Source organism: Thamnophis elegans, chromosome 2 (assembly GCF_009769535.1).
Source record: "Thamnophis elegans isolate rThaEle1 chromosome 2, rThaEle1.pri, whole genome shotgun sequence".
In the NCBI taxonomy this organism is placed as follows: Eukaryota; Metazoa; Chordata; class Lepidosauria; order Squamata; family Colubridae; genus Thamnophis; species Thamnophis elegans.
The window spans coordinates 37,188,533-37,213,822 of record NC_045542.1 but is presented as its reverse complement, the minus strand read 5'-3'; the positions used below and the strand labels follow the sequence as shown (position 1 = coordinate 37,213,822).

The following is a 25,290-nucleotide window of genomic DNA, read 5'->3' as shown; positions in this document are numbered from 1 at the left end:
AATGAATGGTTGAAGAAAGAGAAAGTTACAGTAAAATAAAATGAAATGTCCAGAGATAATAAGAACAAGTATTCCAGCATTGGATTGGTGCTTTGAACTTGTTTATAACTGGTCAAATTTAGAGATGTTGGAAAACTAATTTACTAAAAATGTAAGATGGCTTAGGGTGGACATTTAAATACTAAATACATTTAGTAGACCCAGAAAGATCTCCAGTTTGGAGTATTGTTTTGTATTAAAATGGCTAATGCAATTAAATTTAAGAAAATGTAGCATCCTGCATATCAGAACTAAGCAGTCTAATTTTGTCTATAATCTGACAAGTTTTGAGTTAGCAATGACTAATAAGGAAAGAGATCTTGATGGGATGAAGTGACGCTCAGTGAAAACACTATACAATTGTTCAGTTGTTTGGTGAAAAGAGCAATTTCTGTCCTAGAGGCCATTAAGAAAATAAAATAAAATCTGTCAATATTGTAATGCATTTTTGTCTGTTGGATTTCTATAGCCACCTATCTCAGTAAATGATTATGCAATCTTGAATATAATCCCACTTAAAAATGTGATATACTTTTCTCATAATTAAACCTCAAAAATATTTTAGAGATGTAAAAATGTAGGAAGTGGTAAGTAGAATAAAAAATCTGGAGTAACATGTAAAACTATCTTTCTTGGATTGTTTCTACCCATTCTATTTTTTGACAGAAGAGGCATACTTGGAGCACTGTTGATTATTTAGCAAGTTCCAGAAAGCAAATCTTTTCTGTCATAGGATCTGTGCCTTTGGAAAAATATTCTCCCCAGAATTAGAATGGCCCAGATCATCCCAGTTTTTCAGAAAGTTTTTTTTAATTTAATGTATTTCCAGACATGGGGGTTGGGAGGCTAGTTAGTGCCCTTGAAATCTTGCCATTTTATTGTTGATTGGGTTTTGCCCTCAATTGCCATTGGTGTTTATATACTGTTATTTACTATGGTAGTACTTATTTGATATTGTGTTTTATGTGGGGTTACGTTGCCACAGCAAAATGAGTGGCCATATAAATTAAAGATATATAATAAAAAAGCACTTCTTTACCTTACACTTGAACTTACACTATGAGTAAAACTGGGGATTTTTATAATAGAAAACAAATATCTAAGAGGATGGACATGGTAGTGATTTCTAAAATCTTGCATGCCATGGAAAAAATCTAGAGCCAAGTGTTTCTTTCTGTCAAACCCTCAATCAACTCATGAAGCCAACTTGTAGAAGATGAGGACATATTATACAAAAAGGCTAAACTTCACATACCAAGAACCTACCTTATAGAGCTGAGGTGGTGCAGTGGTTAGAGGGCAGCACTGCAGACTATTTCAGCTGACTGCTAGTTGCAGTTTGGCAGTTCAAATTCCACTGGGCTCAAGGTTGACTCAGCCTTCCATCCTTCTGAGGCGGGTAAAATGAGGACCCAAATTATTGGTGGCAATAGGCTGACTCTATCAACCACTTAGAGAGGGCTGCAAAAGCACTATGAAGCGGTATATAATTCTAAGTGCTATTGCTATATGCAATAATAAGACATAGTATGACGTGCCAGAGCAGGGAATTCTAGGAGCTGAAGTCCACAAATCTTAAAGTTGCCAAGTTTGGAGACCCTTGTGTTGTAGGATAAGGCCATCAGTGGTTACTGATCATGCTGAATTCACATTACTTCACAGAATGGAGATTTCCATTCAAAGAAATACTGCATTTATTGTGTGTGCTATGTTTCATTAGTTCTTATAATGTTATAATCTCATTGCTTGCAGAGAATAGAACCTTCTCCTGACGGGACTTAGGAAAAGGTGGCAGAGGAAATCCGTGAAAGCAAGATGGAGGATGTCCCAGTTCCAGTTATTCTGCAGCATTTAGGTGCTTTCAGAAGTCGCACTTTGCTTGAGCGGTTGGTAACCCCTGTGGGGTGAACCGAGCATCTACAGTATACAGTACTTTTGCTGTTTGCCATTGCCATCCCATAACCTAGTCAGGCACTCTTTCCAAATGGTTGTTCGATATTTTTTTTAATGCCATTTTTAAATGGAAGCACATATTTACAAGACGTATTTACCATCTTAGTTGGTTGTTCTGAATCTTTCAAGCCAGAAAATAAACCTGCCAGATACATTATCTGGTAGCGACTTCCCTTTCCTAGAAAATCATGCATGCAGTCTGGCAGTGAATTTGCAGGCACAAACACTGCTGCTGTGTTTCAACATTTCAAAGCAGTGGCTTCCAGACTGAAATATGGTCTACACACAAAACATCTTTCACATGGGAAAGCAAAATGTTGCGTAAAGTTTCATGTCACTTTTGCACCATCAATGAAATGTGTCGATTCTCCTTATTGCCAGATAAGTGGTAAGAAATGTTTATTCACGTGCCCAGTCTCCTGTCACAAATATCCATTTGCAATGGACCATAAAAATGCCCTTGAAGGAGCTGCCCTTTGAAATGTGCAATTAGAAAGAGCTATTACTTGCTCTAATGAATAGCTCTCCCATTACATTTGACTCTTCAGAGCTGGACATGTCCCATAAGAACCAAATGCCATTCTGACAATAGCTTTTAAATAAGTACATCTGTGCAAAGAGTTTGATTTCCCCACCCCAAGAGACTAATCAATTGCAGTGCAGCCTTGAATTTTAATTGCTGCTTGTCAAATAATCTCAAATAACTTCTTTGAACTCTAAAATCCTTGTGGCTGATGCGCTGCTTGGTTATGTCTAGAACACCAAGGCCTGACAGTAATAATGATAGTAATGTTAAATGTACACATCACTCTAAGGCATGATTTACTTAATCATGGTTTCCTAAGTCTCAATGATTTGATTTCCACAATGTGCTAGGCCATCATCCCCCAGCCTATGATGAAGCATTCAATAAGCCAAGGTTAAGTGATACATACTGTATATAATATTGATATTAGACTAAACAAATATGGGAACAAATCAGTTTCCTGTCTGTCTCCCCAATGCACATTAAACATAATCAGTGTTCATAGGATCTTGATGCAGCGACTATGTGTATGTGTCTAACAATTTTCAAAAGTTACCTGAAAATAAATGGAGGAATAGCTAGTTGGCATGACTCCATGCTATCTCTGGTGTCCATTCAGTCTATTCCAAGGTAGCTTTTGCATAAATCAGAGGCTCTAGGACAGAGGTGTCAAACTCACAGCCTGCGGGCCAGATGCGTCACATGCTGGCCATGCCCCCCTCGATTTAGCGGAGGAAATGTCCTGATATGTCACATGACAATGACATGACGATGTGAGTTTGACACCCCTGTTGCAGCATTCCTGATTCTCTGCCATGTTGGCTGGGTCTGTGGGAATGGCTATTTATCCTGATTGGAGAACCACAAGTTTTCCAACATTGTCTTACTTTCTTGAAGCAATCCATATTTGCTTATAAACTGCTGTTTTTGCCATTGCTGCTTCTGAGGATCAAATCTCTGGAGAGCAGACTCTTGATGACAATTTGCCGCTGGAATAAATTATCCACATTCAAGTCTGAGTTAAGTTTTCTCATTCAAGTTTACCTCAGTGTTAACTGATGGGAAGAATGAAATCTGATGTTAATTTGTAATGTATATTCCATATGGCTTTCATTTAAGTGCATTGTATTAAGTTAAAGACAAGAAAGACTTTGGCATAATCTACTGTGCCAGTACAAACGCAGGATTAGCTGTATTGAAAGAAGGCAGTGAACAAATCCTCAAAGATAATTCTTCAAGAAAATAGGCTGCTTAAAAATCAAGATAAATACCTCAGTGGTAAAAGCAGTTCAAAATTAAATCAGTTATGGAGACAGATAGTAGCTTCTCCTTTATTGGAGATTTTCAAGCAGATACTGGCCCAATATTTAAGGATCCTGTAGCTCTGGATCTCCTAACTCAGTAGAAGGTTGGATTGCATGGTCTATAAGAGCTTTCCAACTCTGTTTTTATGATATCTCTGGTCAACTCATATTTTATTAGTGTTTAGGAACAAGCACATGCACACAATCCAACATAACAAAGAAAAAAACATTGCTATTGGTAAAACACGAATAAATCCTAATGTACCATAAAGTCAAGCGTTAATCTTTTTTTTTCCTGTTATAAAGTTTATAAACAAACATTGTGATTATTATTATGGTCTCTGTAGATTTGTAACATCATTTCTAACATGAAGGACAGCGTCCATGTTTCAAGAAACTTTATTGTGACTCATAAAAAGTCTATTTAGGTCCTCATTAGCAAAATATTGAAATGCTGTACCCCAGCTTTTAAGCACAATATGAAATCATGCTGCAGAATCTTTGCAACATCCCTCTTGATGTGCATACAAAATCCAGACCATGCTTTCCTATTCAGATGTTATTCTATATAATTTGATGTCGTATTTTTATTAAAGAAATCATTTGAATGTCATTTGTGAAGAATCATTTTCTTTCCTGCTCATTATATGGGAGTGAACTTAGAAATACTAAAATGGAGATGGGAGTGGGCTTTGTAGACACCTTGCAGGTCTTATTATGTATCTGGTTAATATTATCCAGTTATTATTATCTGATACAGAACAGGACAACGACATCGCCCTCTTCCCTTACATCAAAGGCACCACAGATAAAATCAGCAAAATTCTCCACAAACACAATATCAAGACAGCCTTCAACACTGACCAAAAAATAGCCAACATCTTAAGAAACCCCAAAGACAAAATCCAGCTAGAAAACCAAGGAGTATACGAAATACCATGCAAAATCTGCTCTGCAACATACATAGGACAAACGAACAGGAGAATAAATGCATGCATCGCAGAACACAAGAATGCAGTAAGAAAAAAAGAAAAAACTTCCTCCCTTTTCCAGCAGCTACAGGACATGAAATTGATTTTGAAAGAACCAAATTAATCTCCAAAACTGAACACTTCAACAAGAGAATAATTATGGAAGCTATCGAAATAGAGAAACACCCCCACAACATGAATAAACGTGACGATGCCTCCCACCTACCAGACATCTGGAAACCAGCCCTAGTCAACAAACGAGCCCCACCCACCACCCAGGCTGTTACAACACAAAACGACAATGGACACACAGCCAGCACCAATCAGCACCAATCTACCAATCATGATACAGCCACACATCCAATAAATCCACTTACTGAAGTGTGTGTGTGTGTGTGTGTATGTATGTGTGTGTATGTATGTGTATGTATATATGTGTGTGTGTATACACACACACACACACAAAATTACCTCTAAACCATCTCTCCACAAAATGCAGCAGCTGTGAAGATTTGCCAGTCAGCCCTAGCATCAAGCTGAAAAATATACAATATTTTAAGATTCCCAACATGATTCAACATAAACATGGAATTTAAAGTTCTTAAGGTAGAACTGACAAGCTACCTAAACATAATCCAATATGGGAATGAGTAAAGTAGGATGCTCAGAGGCCACACTTAATGTCTGAGGAGAGGTCTGAGGGTCTAAAGTAAATACAGTAGATCCATTATCACTCATGTGAGCTGAGCAGAGTTGTGCATGGCAGTTTTTATTTGGAAAACACCTATTTTAGGGTAGACTACATTTGTTTCCAGCTGTGGTTGTCCAACACTGGTTAGAGTTTTGGAGAATTCTAGGCCATGCTGGAATCACAGGTTGCCCACCCTGTCAAAAATGTTGCGGCAGGTATGTATTTAAGTACGGATTGCAGCAATTATGACTACTTAATGCTCATTTTATACATCAAGTATAGGGATTGAAAATACCCTCCTTTTCAGCACTATCATTTTCAGAATTTCCTGAATCTTGATTTTTAAATCAACTTTAAGCTCTGGTGTAGCTGTGCCCTACGAATCAACATTGCCTTACCTTAATGCTTAGGCATGTAGTACAAGTAGTGAAATGAGTGTGGGGTAATCCCTTAAGGAAATAAATCCCATTACAGTGAGGTTCTCTGATCAATAGAAATCCCAGATGCCAAGTTTGCCCATCGGGCAACTAAGGTAGCACTTTAAATGGATTTTTGTGCAGTCTTAATTGAATCTGGGCTCAGTTTCAATAGCACTCAAACAATGGGCCATTAAAACTCTGAATGTTTAAATTCTCCATGTTTTTGCTGTGGATCCATGTCTGGGTCAACAACTGTAGAACAAAGTGTGGTTAAAAAGAACAAGATGTGTAGCACAGGAAATTATAGTTCAGATTCATTAGAAAGATTCAAGACTTGATAGTTGTCAAGAAGTTCTAATGGGATCAGGAGGAAAGCTACATTTTTTTCTTCCTGAAAAGAACCATATGATTACTCTTACTAGCCCACTATGTTTCTTTGTGGCTTTACATTTTAATATTTTTGTTTTGCTCACTGTGGGTATGCATATCTAGCAATCATCTAAAGACTACACCCACACAGCAGATAAATTGGCTTGTAGTCCATGAAAGACTGTGCTAACAGGCACAGCTGTCATCAATTTATGATCATTTGTGAATGTGTTTTGAACGCAAACAATTACAAAACATGGAGAGGTTCTCTAAAACTCTCTACTACTGAAATAAAATATTGTAATTTGAAAGAAACTCAGGTCCAATTTATGAAACCCAGCAGAGAAAATACTTAAGGCTGCATTCTTATAGTTACCTGAGGGCAAGATCTATTCAACTCAATGGGATTTGCTTCAGAATTGCTGGATTAAAATATATTTACTGTCCAATCATTGGGGTTTCTTTGGATAAAGTGCAAAGGTTATTCAAAGTAATTAAAAGCAGTAAAGCAATAAGATAAAACCAGTAGATTACATTAGTAAACAACAACCAGTACCATAAAAAGGAGAGTAAAATAAAAATGTTATTTAAAGACTCCTAACCTAAGCTTCTCAGAAACAGATCTAAAGTCAGGGAAAAGCAGCAATGAGTTCAGTGAAATCAAGGTCAGAATCATCTTTGGAACACATTAAACAATGTCCAGAGTTTTCCAGGAACATCTTAGCAAAGTGAAATTGCTGCTTGTTCCATTTTTTTCCACTTGAAAAAAATAATAATCGGCAAGAGCCTGTTACCAAAACACCCCCTTGAGTTGCAGTTCCATAAATGATTGTTGAGTTTCCCTACAATAACATGTAGAAAAAAATCCACCTCATAGTGTTATTGTTTCACACCTCTCACATTGCAGGAATCTTAATTTTCCATCCAAACAACAAAAAAAGTAGGCATACACTGGTGACATCAGCCAGGGCTGGCCAACTCAGAGCCCATGGGGACATGTGATACCCAGCCTTGTTTTTGTAGTTCTTAGCACCTTCCCTTCCTCCTTCAAGTTTGCACGACCAAAATCAGGTGGAAAATTGCTGATATTTAGCAACATGGTTTTTCTTAGTCTGTGGGTATGTGGAAAGTGGCAATATAAATCCCAAAAAGAAAAACAGAATAAAAATAGAATCCGCCTGCAAGATCTTCTAATGAGATTGTGGTATCACTTCCTGTAGAGCTCTTGTTTTTTCTTTTCTTGAGGGGTTTTTTTTTGGGGGGGGGGTAAAGTACAGATTGCAAAAGAAAAAAAATAGCTCTCTCTTCTCTGATATGAACGCATATTTTACTGCCAGGGTCACCTCATAGCAAACTGCGCAGGGGCATTTTGTACATTGAATTACTGAGGAAACAACATTAGGATGCATCCTCCCTTCCCTACCTCAGCAATGTATTAGGGAAAAGTCTCAACCTGCCAAAATGCCCTTTTCTAAAAAATTAGAGGAATGAAACTTCTAAAATGAGGATCATGACCTTAGCTTCTTGACTATTATATAGTATGGGAATTAATATAGAGACACAACTTTCTGAAGCCTAGTTTGACTTTTGGACATCTCTGCAATATTTCAGAAAGTCTCAGCAGTTGATTTCATGCTCCAGAAATATTAGAGATGATCAAGGATCTTCCTGATACATTAATGGCTTTACTATGCCATGTTGTTATCTTTATTTTGTTACTTTATGGTACCCTTCCCACTGTTCTTCATCCATCCATCCTTATAACAAAAGTCAAAGAGTTACACAACATCTTGTGATTGCTCCAGAAGTAGCCTTTTCTGCAAAAGCATTTCAAATCTCATGCAAATTTGTATGTACACAACGTAGCAGAGTTTGGTTTTGTCACTGTTGTGTTTCTGTCCTAGTGATCAAATTGTGGCTTTTGAAAGGGTTGGGGGGCGTTTGGGGAAGGCAATCGGTGGAAGGCTGCTTTGCAACTGCCAGTGAAGTCCCGTCTAAACTTCTTGGTTCGCCCTCCCTAGCCCGGAGAAGACAGTTCTTGGGAAAGCCGGGTTCTTCCTCCCTACCTACCTTCTCTTCCCTTCCTCACTTTCGCCTCCCTCCCCTCTTTCCTTCCCTCCCTTCTCTCCTTCCTTTCTTCCTTCCTTCACCTCCCTCCCCTTTCCATCCTGTAAACTGTTCAGAGAGGACTGTAAAAGCACAGTTTACAGCCCCCCCTTTTTTTACAGCTCAAGTGCTCCGAGGCCCCCCCCCCCCGTCAATGGTGTTCCGCTTTACCCATCTTAAAATCTGGTCACTTTATGAAAACCTAAATGTGGAACAGTTTTTCAGATTCACCTGGTCAGGCAGGGAAGATATGCTACAGATCCCATCAGTCTGTTGGAAGAAATGTCCTTCTGGGTTCGGCTCCAAGTGGGGAAAAAGACATTGGTGACATGGAGGCTGCTTGGAAAGATGGTTTAATGGTGGACAGGACCACATGACTTGAGCTCCTGAACAGAAAAGGGGGGTCACATACTTCCAGATGTTGGGAGAAGAAAACGAAAGAGGGAAGGGCTGAAAGTTCCTGGCTTTATACTCTCTTCGGCCCCACCTCTCTGTTTCCTGTTCCTGTGTAAGAAATGTATTCTGATTGGTTGTCAGACTCCCATGGGGCCATGCAGGGGCAACTCTCTAGCCTGTGTTTTGAGTCCAAGTTTGAGTTTCCAAGGTCCATGTGGAGCTAAAGGGGAGAACTCTTTATTATGTAGAATAGACCGGCTTGGGCATTTTAATGGGCCATTAAGGAAAGTTAATTAAGAGTGAGTCTGTTTCCTGCCTAAAAACATGTTTCTCCATTTCTTATCCAGGGAAATATAATATTCTGCCTTTTCACTAATCCCTGGGATATTTCATTTTTCTAGGAGAGGGGTGGGTGCTAACTTCCTACAAGTCAATGAACTCTGAATGGCGGTGTCCAAAAAAGGGAGTCTTCTTTGCAGTTGTGGCAGCCCTCTGAGGCAGGTCCCCTCTTTCCCAGTCTTCTGTAAAGGAGTTAAGACATAGCTCTGTGGCTTTTTGTGAGGACCTGAGAGGAGCATACAGCCATGGGGTGGGTTGGTGCCCTGAAAGCCCTCACTTTGCCTTTTAAATGAATTTTAAAAATTTAATCATTTTTGCTTCCTTCTAATTTTTTTTAATGTTTATACACTGTGTTTATAGTTTAATATTTTAAAGCATCCAATGTATCTCTCTAAGGGAGATGGGTGGTTCAAAAATTTAATAAACTAGCAAATAACCCAGCGTTGCCCGGGGATTTATTTATCTTAATTCTGTATTAGGTTGGAGCCCCCTTGTGGAGTACTGTGAAGCCGTTACCATGGGAAATCCACTGTGCTGTACAGTAGATGCCATCCTAAGGCACAACAGGCTGTATCCTAACACTATCACACCAATGCACACTATCTCTGTCGAAAGTATTGTGGTTTGACACTATAGATATAATTCATTTTTGTTTCAGTGGCCCAGGCGTTCCAGAGTTTGCTGGAACACACACACAGACATACATAGACACACTGAAGAGTGTTAGGGGTGTCTTACCCCGATAGTATTTGTTTCCAGAGAGTAGGTCATCTGTGTACCAGGCTTGGTTGAAATTGCTTGAAGGCGTTCCAGAGTTAAGCTGGAACACACACACACACAGAGCCATTTTGATAGATAGATAGATAGATAGATAGATAGATAGATAGATAGATAGATAGATAGATAGATAGATAGATAGATAGATAGATAGATGATAGATATAATTCCAAATACTGAGCCATTAGAATGTGGGGTGCTACAAAAGAAGATTCCTTAAGAGATTCCAAGACTACAGCCACTCTTCAAGGAGGGAAAACGACCACTAGTTAATTTTCTTGTGACATTATCTTCCAGACCATTCCATACATCACACCCTGAGTTCTCACTTGCCAGAAATCAAATTTATACTGAATTAATACTCTTGGGAAAGTGTTATAATCTGGATTCATACATTGTGTTGTTCATTTATGCATCTCATCATATCCAACAGCATCTTTTTCATCCCCAAAGGAAACTAAATGAAGCAGTAAGAATTTATTTCAATCATTAAGAATTGGCTGAGTTGATTCACTTTGCCTGAAGAAGACAAAACACTTCTTTGTTCTTATGGTCTCTACAAACCGGTGGTTAATAGACAACCCATATCTTGACCTACTGTCTGCATGGGAATTCAATAAAAAAAAAACAGTGAAAAAATAAATAAGTGTACATATTTCTCCTCTCTCTGTAATGTAGGATTTTCCTGAAAAGTTTTTTCCCCAATTTATTTTCCAACTATGAGGATCAGCATGGACCCCTTTCCTTGCAAGAATTACACCCCTGTACAGGTAGTTCTCAATTTACAACCAAGTGATGTATGACTGTTTTGTACAATTATGACTGTTGCAGCATCCTCGTGGTCACATGTTCAAAATTTGGATGTGAGAAAATGGGGCAAAACTCAGCAACAGAAATTTTGGGTTCAATTGTGATTAAAAAATTGAGGGCTACCTGACTCTCCATAATCTCATGGGGCCAAGCCAATTAACTGTCTACTTTCTCCCTCTCCAGAAGAAACACCAAGGGAAGACAATCCCAAAAACTTTCCTCTGGAGCCAGGGACAAACAATTGCTTGCTGCCCACTTAGTGGTTCCTGAGATTTTCCTTCTTTTTGCGGTCAAAGTGTTATAGTGCCTTCTACCATCTACCCCTTTCTCTATGGTTGCCTTAAGAGTTGTCTTGATATCTTTCACTGCACAATGGGCAGTTGGAGATGTTGTTTTGTTCTGAAGCAGAACAAGGGAAGAATGGGTGGAGTGGCAGTTGGATCCTGGCACTGTGCCTTCCCAGTAGCGAGCTGGAAGGGATACTGGCAGGATACAGAGGAAGCTACAGCTCAGCAGTGAGAACATTCCTGCAATGGTGCAGATTTGCAGCAGATGGTAAAAAGGTTGAAGTAGGTGGCCACCTGGAAGTACTTTTAGATGTGACTTCAATACAGTGAAGAAGGCAGACAAGGATTTTCCTCTATCCAATCTTTCTTTTTGAAGTGAGATTATCTTAATTAAGTTAAATGTGAATTTCCTTCCAAGTTAATATAATGCTTATTACAATTTTTCCAGAATACTTGATAAAGTCACTAAGAACAAAAAGTGTGCGTTTGTAAATGGATGAAGCACTGAGAACCAGTTATCTAATTCAAAGATGCCCCCTAACTTTGATCTAAGATGATGGAGTTGGTATGTTATTCTCAGCATGAAGATATTGTTGAAAGTATCACAGGGGTTAGAACGCTGATGCACGAAATGGGCTTAAATATATAAAAGGGAACCGTCAACCATATTCAAGTCAACTGACACCAATTGCAGAAATGTTCCAGTTGCTACAAGAAATCATATCAGAAGTGTTTTTCAAATTACATTTAGGATTAGACATTGTTTTGTTGGAAGAAATGTCCTTCTGGGTTCAGCTCCAAGTGGGGAAAAAGACACTGGAAACATGGCGGCTGCTTGGAAAGATGGTTTATTGGTGGACAGGACCACATGGCTTGAGTTCCTGAGCAGAAAAGGGGGGGGTCACATGCTTCCAGATGTTGGGTGAAGAAGAAAAGAGGGGGAAAAGGGGCTTGCTGAGAGTTTTTGAGTTATTTATACTCTTTGTTCAGCCCCACCACTCTGTTTCCTGTTCCTGTATAAGAAATGTATTCTGATTGGTTGTCAGATTCCCAGGAGCGGTTCTTTTTAAGCGAGCTTTGTAGGTTGTGTGTCTTTTGAGTTCCAAGCCTGGTTGTGTTCCCAGGCGCCCTTTGGTGACATGGGTAAAGAGCTAAAACTATTATGCCTTAATCCCATCACTGTGGAGCTGAAGGGGAGTTCTTTGTTATGTAGAACAGACTGACTCAAGCATTTTAACCGCCCATTGACAAAGATACGGGCTATTAAGAGTGAGTCTGTTTCCTGCCTAAAACATGTTTCTCCATTTCTTATCCAGGGAAATATAATATTCTGCCTTCTTAATATTTCCCAGGATATTTCATTTTTCTAGCAGAGGGGTGGGTTTTAACTTCCTACAATTTCTAAATATGTCTCTACAGGATTTGTTGAGAAAACATACCAAACCAATTCTATTAATCACTATCTGCAATTAGAATATATTTTGTAAAGAGATAGGTGCTTTCAATAGATTCAACTGAATTACAAACCAAACCTACAACTTTCCTGACTCTCTGTTATTAAAGGCATAAAAGTCCATTCCCTCCTTCCCCATCTAAGTGTAATGCATTCATATTGTCTTGTTCTTACCATGCTGAGGTCAATGTGAGTGTTGAGATGTTCTGAATTTTTGTACTTGCAGTGTGGCACATCATACAAGTAGGTAAGGGATGGAGCTGGCATTGCAATATTAAGATTAGATTTGGTCACTTGTTCTTCCTTGTGTGCCTCCTTGTGTGTACCATCAATTTGTTGCTAGCAGTGGTGTAATAATATAAAGACAAATTTTTAGTTAGGAGAATAACCATTAATTTGAAGAATGTGTGTATGCATGTACACAAATGTGTGTGTGTGTGTGTGTGTGTGTGTGTGTGTGTGTGTGTGTGTAAATCTTGCCCCAAAATATTAACTTCACATGCTTTTGGTGTAAGCTTAAAGACTGAGAATGTCAGTAAACATTTATTCATACTACTGCCTTAACATACCGTGGCTTTTACTGTTTGCTCATCATAAACCAATTTCCTTTCCTTTCCTTGATTAATTAAGCTTGTTCCTTTATTTATCAAGGATTTCTGCAAAAAGACACTTAAGTTTAGAACTGGGAAATTTCCAGTTATATGAGTGCTAAACCACTTCTGACCCCTAGTGGCAAATTAGGTTTTGCCACTTTTAAATTAGGTTTTGCCACTTTTAAATTATTTTGAATAGACTTTGGATATAGCTCAATCATTTTGATGATTGTTCGCTCATCTCTTTCTGAAGATGCCCCACTATTTTCAAAGGTCATGTCTCCATAATGTTGCCTTTGCTACTTTCCTAGCCCATTACATCCTATCATTGCCCAAATCAAGTTTTGTTGTACGAATCATCCCCAAAATGTCATTGTTGACAATGCTGACAATGACATGACTACAACTCATGTTTGTTGTTGTTATTTTTTACCATTAAATGACACTGGAAGAGAAGAGAAATGAAACTTGGGCAATCCAGTAACTGTGGCCCTTAAATTATCCTACATTACAACTGTAAGAGTAATTATTAATAATTAATGTTATTAATTTCTTTATTTCTTTTTTCTCAATAGATTTTAGACTGTGTTAGTTAAAAATCCATACCGTGTACGGGTTCTGGGAAGTCAGGGGGGGGGAGGAGGAGGGGGGTTGGGGGGTGGAGGGAGGGAGGGGCATCCAAAAATATTGTACTTCAATGTTTTAATGATTGACGAATGATGAAATATTTGTGTTTTTTTAAAAGAAATAAAACCCTTTTCTCAGAAAAAAAAAAGAGTAGCATTGCTCGCCAAGCCTATCCCTGAGGTAAGATGGACTCAGTCACTGAGGCAGCACAATTTATATATCCTCATAGTTTTCTGCTGACTCAAGGACTGTTGTATTGTATGTTACATTGGGCATTAAAATGAAGTAACAGTCAGGACAAATATTTATTCACTTTCATTCCTAGCACATTTGCTAGGAAATTATACAGTGACAGTTAAAATCAAATTGTAAATCCAGGACAGGAAGGGAAGATTAGAAAGAACTCAAACTGATTGTACCTTAACTTCGGGGGGGGGGTATAAGAGGGAAGGAGGGGGGAAACTTACAGGTAGTTCTCAACTACAACCATTCATTTAATGACTGTTCAAAGTTATAACAGCACTGAAAAAAGTGACACAACCACTTTTCACACTCATGACCGTTGCAGCATTCACATGGTCATGTAATCAAAATTCAGATGTTTGGCAACTGGTTCATACTTAGGACAGTTGTAGTGTCCCCAGGTCATATAATTCCCCCTTTGCAACTTTATGACAAGCAAAGACAATGGGGGAGTCAGTTTCACTTAACAACCGTATTACTAACTTAACAAGTGCAGTGATTCGTTTAAGAAGCATGGCAAGAAAGGTCATAAAATGGGCAAACCCACTTAACAAATGTCTCACTTATAAACAAAAACGTTCAGTTAAGTTGAGGACTACCTGCATTAAGATTTCTATGGATGGTTCAAAGGTGACTAAAGTGGCATTCCATTCTGTAATGAAGAAGGAATGATGGAAGAAAATGATGTTCTGATAGAGCACGAAAAAATCAGTCATTGTTTCAGGTAAACCTGGGAAATTAGCTGAATAAAAAATCTTGTTAAGCAACTCAACCAAGAACTCAACCAAATGTGCTACTGAACTTATTACCTCTTTCCTAACTCTAAATTAAACAGGAAGGAACTTGGAATTTCTAGCTGCTAAATCAATAATGATTCAAAAATGGCAATTCTTAGATGATTTATCTTTAGACAATTGAGGTTCGGTCACTTGCTCTTGCTTTTTTCTTTGAAAAAAATCGCTGATAATATTTGAGATTTACAATAGAATAGAATAGAATAGAATAGAATAGAATAGAATAGAATAGAATAGAATTCTTTGTTGGCCAAGTGTGATTGGATACACAAGGAATTTGTCTTTGGTGCATATGCTCTCAGTGTATATAAGAGGAATAAAATACATTCATCAAGAATAAAAAGATACAACACTTTGTGATAGTCAAGGTTACTAATAAGCTAACAAATTAGCTATTAGTATTAGAAAACAAATAAAAACAATATGCATTGAAAGATACAAGCAACGTGGTTATATAATAAGTTGGAAGATATATATATACTAGTAAAGAAGAGAAGAATAATAGTAATATAGTCTTAGTGAGTTATTTGACAGTGTTGTGGAAATTAGTTGTTAAGTAGAGTGACGGCATTCAAGAAAAAACTGTCCTTGTTTAATTTAATTTAATTTAATTTAATTTAAGTTATTATTTCCATTTTGTAGGAAGTGGAAATGAGTGATGATGGTAGGGGTGGTTGCTCCAGGTGAGACAATAGCTAGAGTAGGGCTCACTTATTATTTTTTGATAGTGACACAGTTGGAAGAACATACCTTATATTCTCAATATGTCCTAAGCATTCTAATGTTAGCAAGATAAAGATGATGAATAAACCCATTTCAGACTCTTTTGGGGGAATTAATAAAAGGAAAAGTTGACATGTAGAAGCGCAGACCCGAATGTTGGGAAATAGCAATAGCATTTAGACTTATATACTGCTTCATAGTGCTTTACAGCACTCCCTAAACAGTTTATAGGTTTACAGGAAAAACTGGAAGCAAAAGGAAAAGGGGAGGGCAAAGGATGAGATGGTTAGGTAGTGTCATTGACACAATGAACATGAGTTTGGGAAGACAGAGGAGGACAGGGGAGTGTGACATACTGTGGTTGCAAAAAGTCAGACACAGGTTAGGGGACTGAACAATAGCAAGAAGTGCCTAATGTCCCATTATAATTAGTTAGAGTGAACCTTTCTGATAACTCATGAAACTTTAGGCAACAGGTTCCTGTTGGTCTAATAAATCACTAGTAATTGTGCCCACTGGGAGCAGGTGCCCAAGTCAAAGCAATCTGCTCTCTTCTTAATTGGGCTGCATAATCCAAGTGTGATGCAATGCTGACAAAGTGAATGCAAGTACCGGTATAATCTTCCTTGATTATTCACAAGACACCAACACCAAAAACAATTGTGCTGTAAAGATCCCGCAGTGTCTACACATTTGCAAAGTGGTAACTAAATTAGCTCCATCTTTATGCAGGTAGTCCTCGACTTACAATCACAAATGAGCCCAGCATTTATGTTGCTAAATGAGAGATTTGTTAGGTGAGTTTTGCCCTATTTTACGACCTTTCCTGCCACAGTTGTTAACTGAATCACTGCAGTTGTTAAATTAGTAGTAGTAGGTTGTTAAGTGCATCTGGCTTCCCCATTGACTTTGCTTGTCAAAAGGTCACAAAAGGGGATCACGTGACCCCAGGACACTGCAACCGTCATAAATATGAGCCAGTTGTCAAGCATCCATATGTAAATCAAATGACCATGAAGATGCTTCTTCATAGGTCCTAAGTGTGAAAAATGGTTGTGTCCGTTTTTTTCAGTGGCATTGTAACTTTGAACCTATGAATACATATCTTTTGACTGTAAGCCTCCCAGAGTTACCTTATGGTAAGATGGACAGCTGATAAAATTTATAAATAGATAGATAGATAGATCATAAATTTCAGTGCCATTGTAATTTGCACAGTCATTAAATGAATGGTTATATGTATTTCAAACAAAAAAAATGGGCTGCAGCCATTCATCCTTTTTATTATTTTAAAAATGCCTCTCTGGCAAATGTTTGTATATAAAGTAAACAAAGCTGTTGTATTGCTTTGCTGCATGCTAATTTCCATGGCCACTGAGAAGCAGGAGTTGCTGAAACCTTGGTGGCCCAGATCCAGCTGCTCCACCCTTCAGGAAGGGCAGCCCCCTTTAGCAAGTGGCCTGTGGCCTGAGGAATATTCCTTCGGAATGGAATGGACTAAAATTGAAAATGGAAGCCACTTGTTTCCACTTTTGTGCAATCAAAGATTTCAGAATATTTAGAATTATTTTCAGTTGTGCAGAAGTTGTGTTCAATGCATGTGTTGAAAGGACAATCACCCTCCCTTTCAGCATCTGCCTAATTGGTAGTAGTGTGGCTGCCTCTACACAGAAGTGTCAAACTTACGACCCGCGGGACAGATGTGTCGCACGCTGGCCACTCCCATCCGTTTTAGCGAAATGGAAAAAAGTCGTAATATGTCACGTGACAAAATGTGTCACTGTGAGTTTGACATCCCTGCTCTACATGTTGTACATACACAGGCTTTGCATGACCAAGAGCCAGTAAAACGTAGCAGCTGATGGGTATTAGCTCATCTCATACACAGGTAGTCCTCATTTAGTGACCACAATCGGGAGAACAATGCGTCATTCAATAAAACAGACACTAAGTGAAACTTCAACTGTTATGATCCTATTTCAGCTTTTCTTTGCTTTTACAGACTTACAGACGATTGTAAATGCAAGGATGGGTTGTAAAGTTACTTTTTCATTACCACTGTAACTGCAAACAGTTGCTAAACAAGGCAGTTGCTAAATGAGGACTACGTGTTCAGTTGCTCATGTTTCAAAAAGAGCCCAATATACTGTATATACTGTACATGCTGCAAAGACCTTTTGGAATGGAAATTTTTGATACCCACACTTTTCAGTAGCTGTGTTGGGAGCTATTAAAAGCTAGGATAATTTTTTTCCATCAAAGTTGTTTTTGTATGTTGATCCTTATTCCGGTTTTTGTGTTATGGGTTAATTCATATAATCCAACACAGCAAAACAGACTTGATTAAATGTCCTTTCTAAAGAGAAGTTTAATAACATATAATTTCAGTCTTTGCACAATTATTGCCTTTTTCTACTATACAGAAACAGCCTACACAGTAGTATTTTCATATATAATAACCGCTAAACATTAGTCAGCGCTCCAGTTTTATATAATTAAGCTCATTGTTATTTCCTGCTCAACATTTATTAATATGGACCCCAACTTGTCCAAATCTTTAGGGCAGGGGTGAAATCCACTTACCTTTGCTACCGGTTCGGTAGCAATGTGAGTGCATGCGCAGAGCATCAAAAACGGACGTGATGATGTCCGGGCGGGTGGACGGAGCCTGCTACCGAGTGCCTGCAAAGGTAAGCAAACAGCAAGGGGGGAAATCCACTGTGCCACGCGATTTAGATTATAATATAATCTAATGCAACTAATATAAATTGCGTGTCATAGCTGATTGTCAGAAAAAACGCCTGAACCGATTTCATATTTTTTTTTACTATCCGTTCAGGCGAATCGGTCCGAACCGGTAGCATTTAACCCTTGCTTTAGGGGAGTAATCCTGTGCATGTTTATTCTAAAGTAAATACTGCTGTGTGTTCTCAGTGAGATGTCTCCCCTGCAGAGCATACAAAATCAGCCAGCGACAGTCAGCTTCTATAGCTTCTCATCTTCTCAGAGTAGAGTTGTGTACAGCATTGACTGGCTGAGTCAGTCTTCCTTTGTCAAATAAGGTTTCAGTCAGAGGGAAAACTATGATATCGAACAAAAGCCTGATCTCATAAACAACTCAGACACTTGAAGCAGTAACTACATGGCTGTCAACTTGCCTCATGTATAATCAGCTTGGTAAGCAGAAATCTCAGAGTCTTTATAACAGAATGGTAAAAGCACAGGAGGTACACATCTGAACACCCTGGTTAGGAAAAGCAGCTGGAAAAAAGAAGCCTGCTACAACTCAGAAGCCCACTACAGGTAGTCCTCAAGTTACGACCACAGTGGAACCCAAAATTTATGTTGCCAAGTGAAACATGTGTTAAGTTTGCCCCATTGTTCAACTTTTCTTGTCACAGTTGATAAGTGAATCATTTCATTCATTAAATTAGTAACATGGTTGTTAAGTGAATCCGGATTTCCCACTGACTTTGCTTGTCAGAAGATCGCTGATCACATGACCCCCGGACACTGCAATCGTCATAAATATGAACCGCTTACCAAGCATCCAAATTTGGATCACGTGACCAAGAGGTGATGTTCAGCCAGTTCTGACATGTTCTAGAACAGTGTTTCTCAACCTTGGTGACTTTAAGTCCTATGGACTTCAACTCCCAGAATTCCCCAGCCAGCTCTGCTGGCTGGGGGATTCTGGGAGTTGAAGTCCACAGGACTTAAAGTCTCCAAGGTTGAGAAACACTGTTCTAGAGAACCGGTAGCAGAAATTTTGAGTAGTTCGGAGAACCAGCAAATAGGCTGCCCCTGCCCCTGCTGCCTCCCAGCTGATCTTCTTTTGTTGCCCTGAATAGGAGCATGGAGCTGAAAAGCAGTTAGTGGGGTGAGGAGGGAATGGGGATTTTGCCTTATCCTTCCCCTGCCATGCCCACAAAACCATGCCCACAAAGCCATGCCATGCCCACAAAGCTACGCCCACAGAACCAGTAGTAAAAATTTTTGAATCCCACCACTGACATGACCATGGGGATGCTGCAATGGTCATAAGTGTGAAAAACGGTTATAAGTCAGTTTTTTCAATGTGTGCTGTAACTATGAACTGTCACTAAATTATTACTAAACTATTGTAAGTCGAGGACTACCTGTACTGCTCCTGTTCACAAGTATTCCTGCTTTAATCTCTGAGCCCTTCCAGACAGCTAATATTTTTATTGCCCAAACTGTCTGCTTACCTACCGTATTTTTCAGAGTATAAGAAGCACCAAGGTTTTGAAAAGGCAACTAAAAAAGTTTTTGCACTCTGAAGAACTCCCCAAAACAGGCCCGTTTTTCACGAAAATGAGCCCGTGTTTCGTCAACAAAATTGCATGTATAGCCTTTAGAAGGCTTATAGAGTGCTCCTGGGGGCTGGGGACGGGGAAATTGAGCAAAAAATGGGCATTTTTTTGCTCATTTCTGTCTTCCCCAGCCCCCAGGAGCGCTCTGAAAGCCTCCTACAGGCTCTGCATGGCCATTTTGGTGAAGGGGGCGGGGCTTCAGGAGGCAAAAAAATGCTGTATTCGATGTATAAGACACACCCAGATTTTCAGTCTCTTTTTTGAAGGAAAAAAGTGCGTCTTATACTCCAAAAATACGGTAATTAAAATGAAGTTGTATTTCCACCTATGTAAGGGCTTATGCTATACACGGTCCTAGCCTTTAGCAAATGGAAATAACTATAGGTAGTCTTTGTTTAGTGACAACTGAACCTGGGAACTTGGTCGTTAAGTAACACAGTCACTAAGTGACTCAGCAACTATGTTTACAATTTTACTTCAGCTTTCCTTTGCTGTGGCTTTATGTATCTGGCTTCCCCATTGACTTTGCCTGTCACAAGGTTACAAAAGGAGATCGCATGACCCCCAACACACTGCAACTTGGGGTCAGTATCTGAACCCTATATATATGACTCAGTTGCCACGTATCTAAATTTTGATCATGTGATCAAATCAAAATCATGTGATTTTGATCCTGCTGCTTCAATCGTCGTAAGTGTAAACAATGGTCATATAAGTCACTTTTTTCAGTACCGTTGTAGCTTTGAATGGTCACTAGATGAACTGTCGCAAGTTAAGGACTAGCTGTAATTGTGCCAAGTTGAGGAAATGGAACTCAACACCTTATTTCTGCCCAGAAGTAAAGAGCAGGCTTGGGACCCAAGTGCAAACCAAGAGCCCCAAATCAGGAAAAACAGCATTTTTTATGATAAGAAAACCACTGATCACGTCAGATGGTACATCATTAGTTCCTGTTTCTACCTAAGCACCCGCAGTACAATATGCTAACGGTAACCCATAACATGCATGGGGGTGCACTTAAATTAGTTCCACTCTCTGCCTTCGGATATGTGTTCTAATATACTAATGGTAATTTTTGTCTCTACGCCTCTGTCTAGATATTCTTAACCACAACTAAGCAAAATGTCACACTACTTCCCTTTGTTCTAGTAACAGGCCCACTTGCAGAGTTTCTTAGCAAGATTACAAAACCACAATCCATCCGCTAAACTGACACTTCTTACATAGGAAGCCTTTTGTGGCCAACCCCTTTAGCTTCTACTGGCAAGCGTTAAAGCAGGTGTTACTGGACTGCTTTATCTCTTACTAAACAGATCTAATTATGGCTAGATCTAGCAAAAGCACAAAATCATTAAGATGGACTAGCTGAAGCTAATTCCATGGCTCACTTAGAAAAGCCCCTAATAGTTTGATAATATTGTGTATTTATTGTAATTATTTTATATCACACCTTTATTATTTTTATAAATAATTTAAGGTGAGGAACATACCGGATATTCCTTCTATCTCCTATTTCCCCCAAAATAACAACACTGTGAGGTGGGTTTCACTGAGAGAGAGTGACTGGCCCAAAGTCACCCAGCTGGATTTCATGTCTAAAGTGGAACTAGAACTCACTATCTCCTGGTTTCTAGTCCAGCATCTTATCGTCCCTAACTCTAGCCCAGTCAGTGTTCATGCCTAAAGCAGGATTAGAACTCATAGATTCTGGGCTTCAGATGGGCAAAGGTCATAGACATAGATGCAAGGATTGGTCATTGGTCATCTACAGTTTAGGGAGATAGTTACTTTAGTCTGGCAAGACTGATGTCAGGCCACAACAGAGGTGGGCTGCTCACGGTTCGGTTGAACCGGTAGTGGTGATTTGGCCTGGGTCGCAGAACCGGTAGCGACTCAGGCCAGCCATGACACTGAATCGGTCCCCCGGTCTCTTCTGCCGTTGCCAGCATGTTTCTGCACATGTGCAGAACAATTTTTAGTCAACTGCACATGCGCAAGCAACTTGCGGCCACTGCGAACTGGTACCAACCGATTCAGGAACTCACCCCTGGGCCCCAAGAACTAGGAGCAACATGTGGAGTTACTTCTCAGTGCTTTATTGATGTTCACCTACAGACAGAAATCTTGCCAGACTAGAGCAACCATTTGCATACCTATAGATGCAGGTAGTCTTTGACATACAGCCATTCATTTAGTGACCATTAGAAGTTACAATGGTGTTGAAAAGGTGATTTAGGACTGTTCTTCTCACTTCTCACTGTTGCCGCATCCCAGTGGCCACTTAATTAAAATTTGGATTGTTAGATACTTGTTCTAACTACAGTGGTTTCCACCAAGGTCCACTGTTCCGGCGGGAACAGAGGTTTAATCCTATTGGTCGAAGGGCTGCTGTCAGACTCAACCTTCGCTGGATTGTTCTCACTTGTACTTAATAAAGAGCTGTTGTTACCGTTAAGCCTGTGTGTTCCTATCCATTACCCAATCTAACATGGATGTTTGGCAGCTGGCATATATTTATGATGGTTGCAGTGTTCCAAAGTCAGGTGATCACCTTTTGCAAACTTCTGACAAGAAAAGTCAATGGGGAAGCCAGATTTACTTAACAACCAGGTTACTAATAACTACAGTGATTCACTTAACTATAGCAAGTAAGGTCATAAAATGAGACAAAACTCACTTAATAACAGTCTTGCTTACACAAATTTTGGACTCAGTTGTGCTCCAAAGTTGAGGACTTTCTGTATATTCTGTGAAGAGGGGTCTGTCTTTGCCTTCTTCCTGCCTAGGGACTTACAAGCTCTGCTGTATCTTTGCAGCCCCTCCCTCCTGGGACTCCAGACTATATTCCACCACAGAGAGTGAGCTATCATTAGTTTGAAGGGCAAATCATTTCCAGAGGAAGGGAGCACTTTAGAGAGTGCCCTTCAATTTTACTTCTTGATAGGCAGGCATCTTCAGCAGGCCTTCACTATTCACTTGGATTGGGTGTGCAAAATCTCTCTGGGCTAGGTATTCTTGTGGATAGGCAGCAGGGATGGGTTTCTCCCAGTTCGGCCTGGATCGGCGGAATCGATAGTGGTGGTGGCGGAAGGCTCTGCTCACACACTGGGACGCTTCTGTGCATGTGCAGAAGCATCATGCGTACATGCACAAGCATGAGTGAACTGGTAGCACCGGGATTTGAAACCCACCTCTGGTAGGCAGGGCCAGAGCTACATGCAGATTTATAAGTAATACTCTGCATCTTGAATTGCACTTAGAAATATGCCAATAGCCCCGTGATGGCTAACCTATGGCACGCATGCCACAGATGGCATGCGGAGCCATTTGTTAGGGCACGCAAGGCACTGCCCTGTCAGCCTTCTTTTGAGGACGTTTTTCGCCCTCTGGAGCTTCTTTGAAAACTGGCCCTATGGACAAACCGGAAGTCACTTCCGGTTTGTTCGCAGGGCTGATTTTTGCCCTCCGGAGCCTTCAGAGAAGCCTCCTGAAGGCCCCTGAAGGCTCTGGAGGTCAAAAATCGGCCCTATGGACAAACTGGAAGTCACCATTCCCGAACTTCCCAGTTCCCCATAGGTCCGTTTTTCGCCCTCCGGAGCCTTCAGGGAAGCTCCTGAAGCCTCCAGGGGGGGATTCCGAGGGGGTGGGGGAGGTTGTTTTTGCCCTCCCCAGGCTCCTAGAAAGTTTCTGGAGCCTGGGGAGGGCGAAAAAAATGTGCCAAAAGCAGAGGGGGTCGCTGGTCGTGCAGACATGCATGCAGGGGGTGGTCACACGCATAGCATTATGGGTATGGAATTGGCACACCAAGCCATAGCTGGGAGAAGGTCCTCTGGACATGGCCTCCACCTGCTTTCCATAAGGATCCAAGTAGCCAGGAAGACTCCCAAATTTCAGGATAAATACTACTTCTTGAAAGCCAAAATTGGTGTAATCCCAGAATCAGTAGTCTTCTGAATAAATAGCCATTCATTCTTGCCTAGTTTGAATCAGTTCTGCATCCAGACTCTGACTGCCTTCATACATTGCATCTTCCATATTCCCCCATTCAGCCTGAACTGGAGACCGACAGTTCAAAACTGCTAACTTATCAGCCTTCCCAAGTAGAACGGACAGGTAACTTGACCAGATGAGCTAATTCCACTTTATTATAAAGCTGGATTAACAGAATCTTGCAAATCTGAAAGTACAATTCTGCACTGTCCCCTATCGCCTTTACCGCCTGATAACCTGAGAGACTCCTTCCTGAACATCTTGTTCTGTCCATTGTACAACTGTGGGCTATGCTCCCTCTTATCTGACCAATCCTTAGGCAGCATCTCTTCCTCCTCTCTCTCAAGGTCATCCCAACCTACCATTATACTTATTGATACCTTATCCTCTTCTAGCAGATGCCCTCTCCCTGTAGCATCCTTCAGATGTTAAACAAAATGGGGGAAATGACTGCTTCTAGTCTAACTACCCCATAATTGACTGTCCAAGGGTCAGATTACCACTAAGGGGGTCTGCCTACTGAAAAAGGAGCACCAGCTTTTCCACATGGCACCAGCATTTCCCAGATTTTGCAGGTGGCTGTATTGTGGTTGCCATGTTGTAGGCCAGTGACAGGCCCAATAGGATAACTGGGCTCCCTCCATCCCAGTGTTGCCATATTATGTCCCACATTCACACCCAAGACCTGACTGCCATGTATCCAGCTCATCTGCTTCTTCCAAGTCCTTTGTAATTATTGTTCTATACACACTTGGCCTTTGGGCTACATGGGTGGCTGCATTGTGCAGGTCATAACATCTGGATTTTGATTTTATTATTTATTTATGTATTCTAAAATGTATAGGCCACCCATCTTGCTTCAGGGTAACTGGGTAGTTTATAGGCATTTAAAAATAAAAACTATATAAATTAATAACATGAAAAACCTACTACTAGATAAAGTAGAATCATGTGGGTTAGACAACATCACCACCAGATGGAATCGTAACTGGCTGACCAACCACACTCAACGTGTAGTCCTCAATGGAGCTGCATCTACATGGAGGGAAGTATGCAGTGGAGTACCCCGAGGCTCTGTTTTAGGACCAGTACTCTTCAATATCTTTATCAATGATTTGGACGAGGGGATAAATGGAGAACTCATCCAATTTGCAGATGACACCAAGCTGGCAGGAATAACCAACACTCCAGGCTTAAGATACAGAAGAATCTTGACAAACTTGAACATTGGGCACTATCTAACAAAATGAAATTCAATGGTGAAAAAAGTAAGATTCTACATTTAGGCAAGAAAAACATATGTGGTACCTTGCTCAATAGTAGTAACTGTGAGAGGGATCTTGGAATCCTAGTGGACAACCCTTTAAATATGAGCCAGCAGTGTGCAGCAGCTGCCAAAAAAGCCAACACAGTTCTAGTCTGCATAAACAGAGGGATAGAATCAAGATCATGTGAAGTGTTAATACCACTTTATAATGCCTTGGTAAGGCCACACTTGGAATTCTGCATTCAGTTTTGGTTGCCATAATGTAGAAAAGATGTGGAG

At 40.0% G+C, this 25,290-nt stretch overlaps 1 protein-coding gene and 1 long non-coding RNA gene across 3 annotated transcripts in view; one reads left to right on the top strand and one right to left on the bottom strand.

Annotated features, from left to right (window-relative positions):
* The window catches only part of PECAM1 (platelet and endothelial cell adhesion molecule 1), a 67,133-nt gene extending 62,698 nt beyond the window's left edge, over nt 1–4,435 (top strand). For both annotated transcript variants that reach the window (XM_032210529.1, XM_032210528.1), the window contains one exon: nt 1,792–4,435. In XM_032210529.1, the coding sequence (XP_032066420.1) occupies nt 1,792–1,821 (30 nt within the window). In that variant the 3' untranslated portion in view covers nt 1,822–4,435. The remainder of the gene's footprint in view (nt 1–1,791) is intronic.
* The window catches only part of LOC116503855, a 31,344-nt gene extending 22,540 nt beyond the window's left edge, over nt 1–8,804 (bottom strand). Inside the window, exon 1 of the long non-coding RNA XR_004254748.1 lies at nt 8,610–8,804. This is a non-coding gene — a long non-coding RNA (uncharacterized LOC116503855). The remainder of the gene's footprint in view (nt 1–8,609) is intronic.
* Between the last annotated feature and the right edge of the window lie 16,486 nt (nt 8,805–25,290).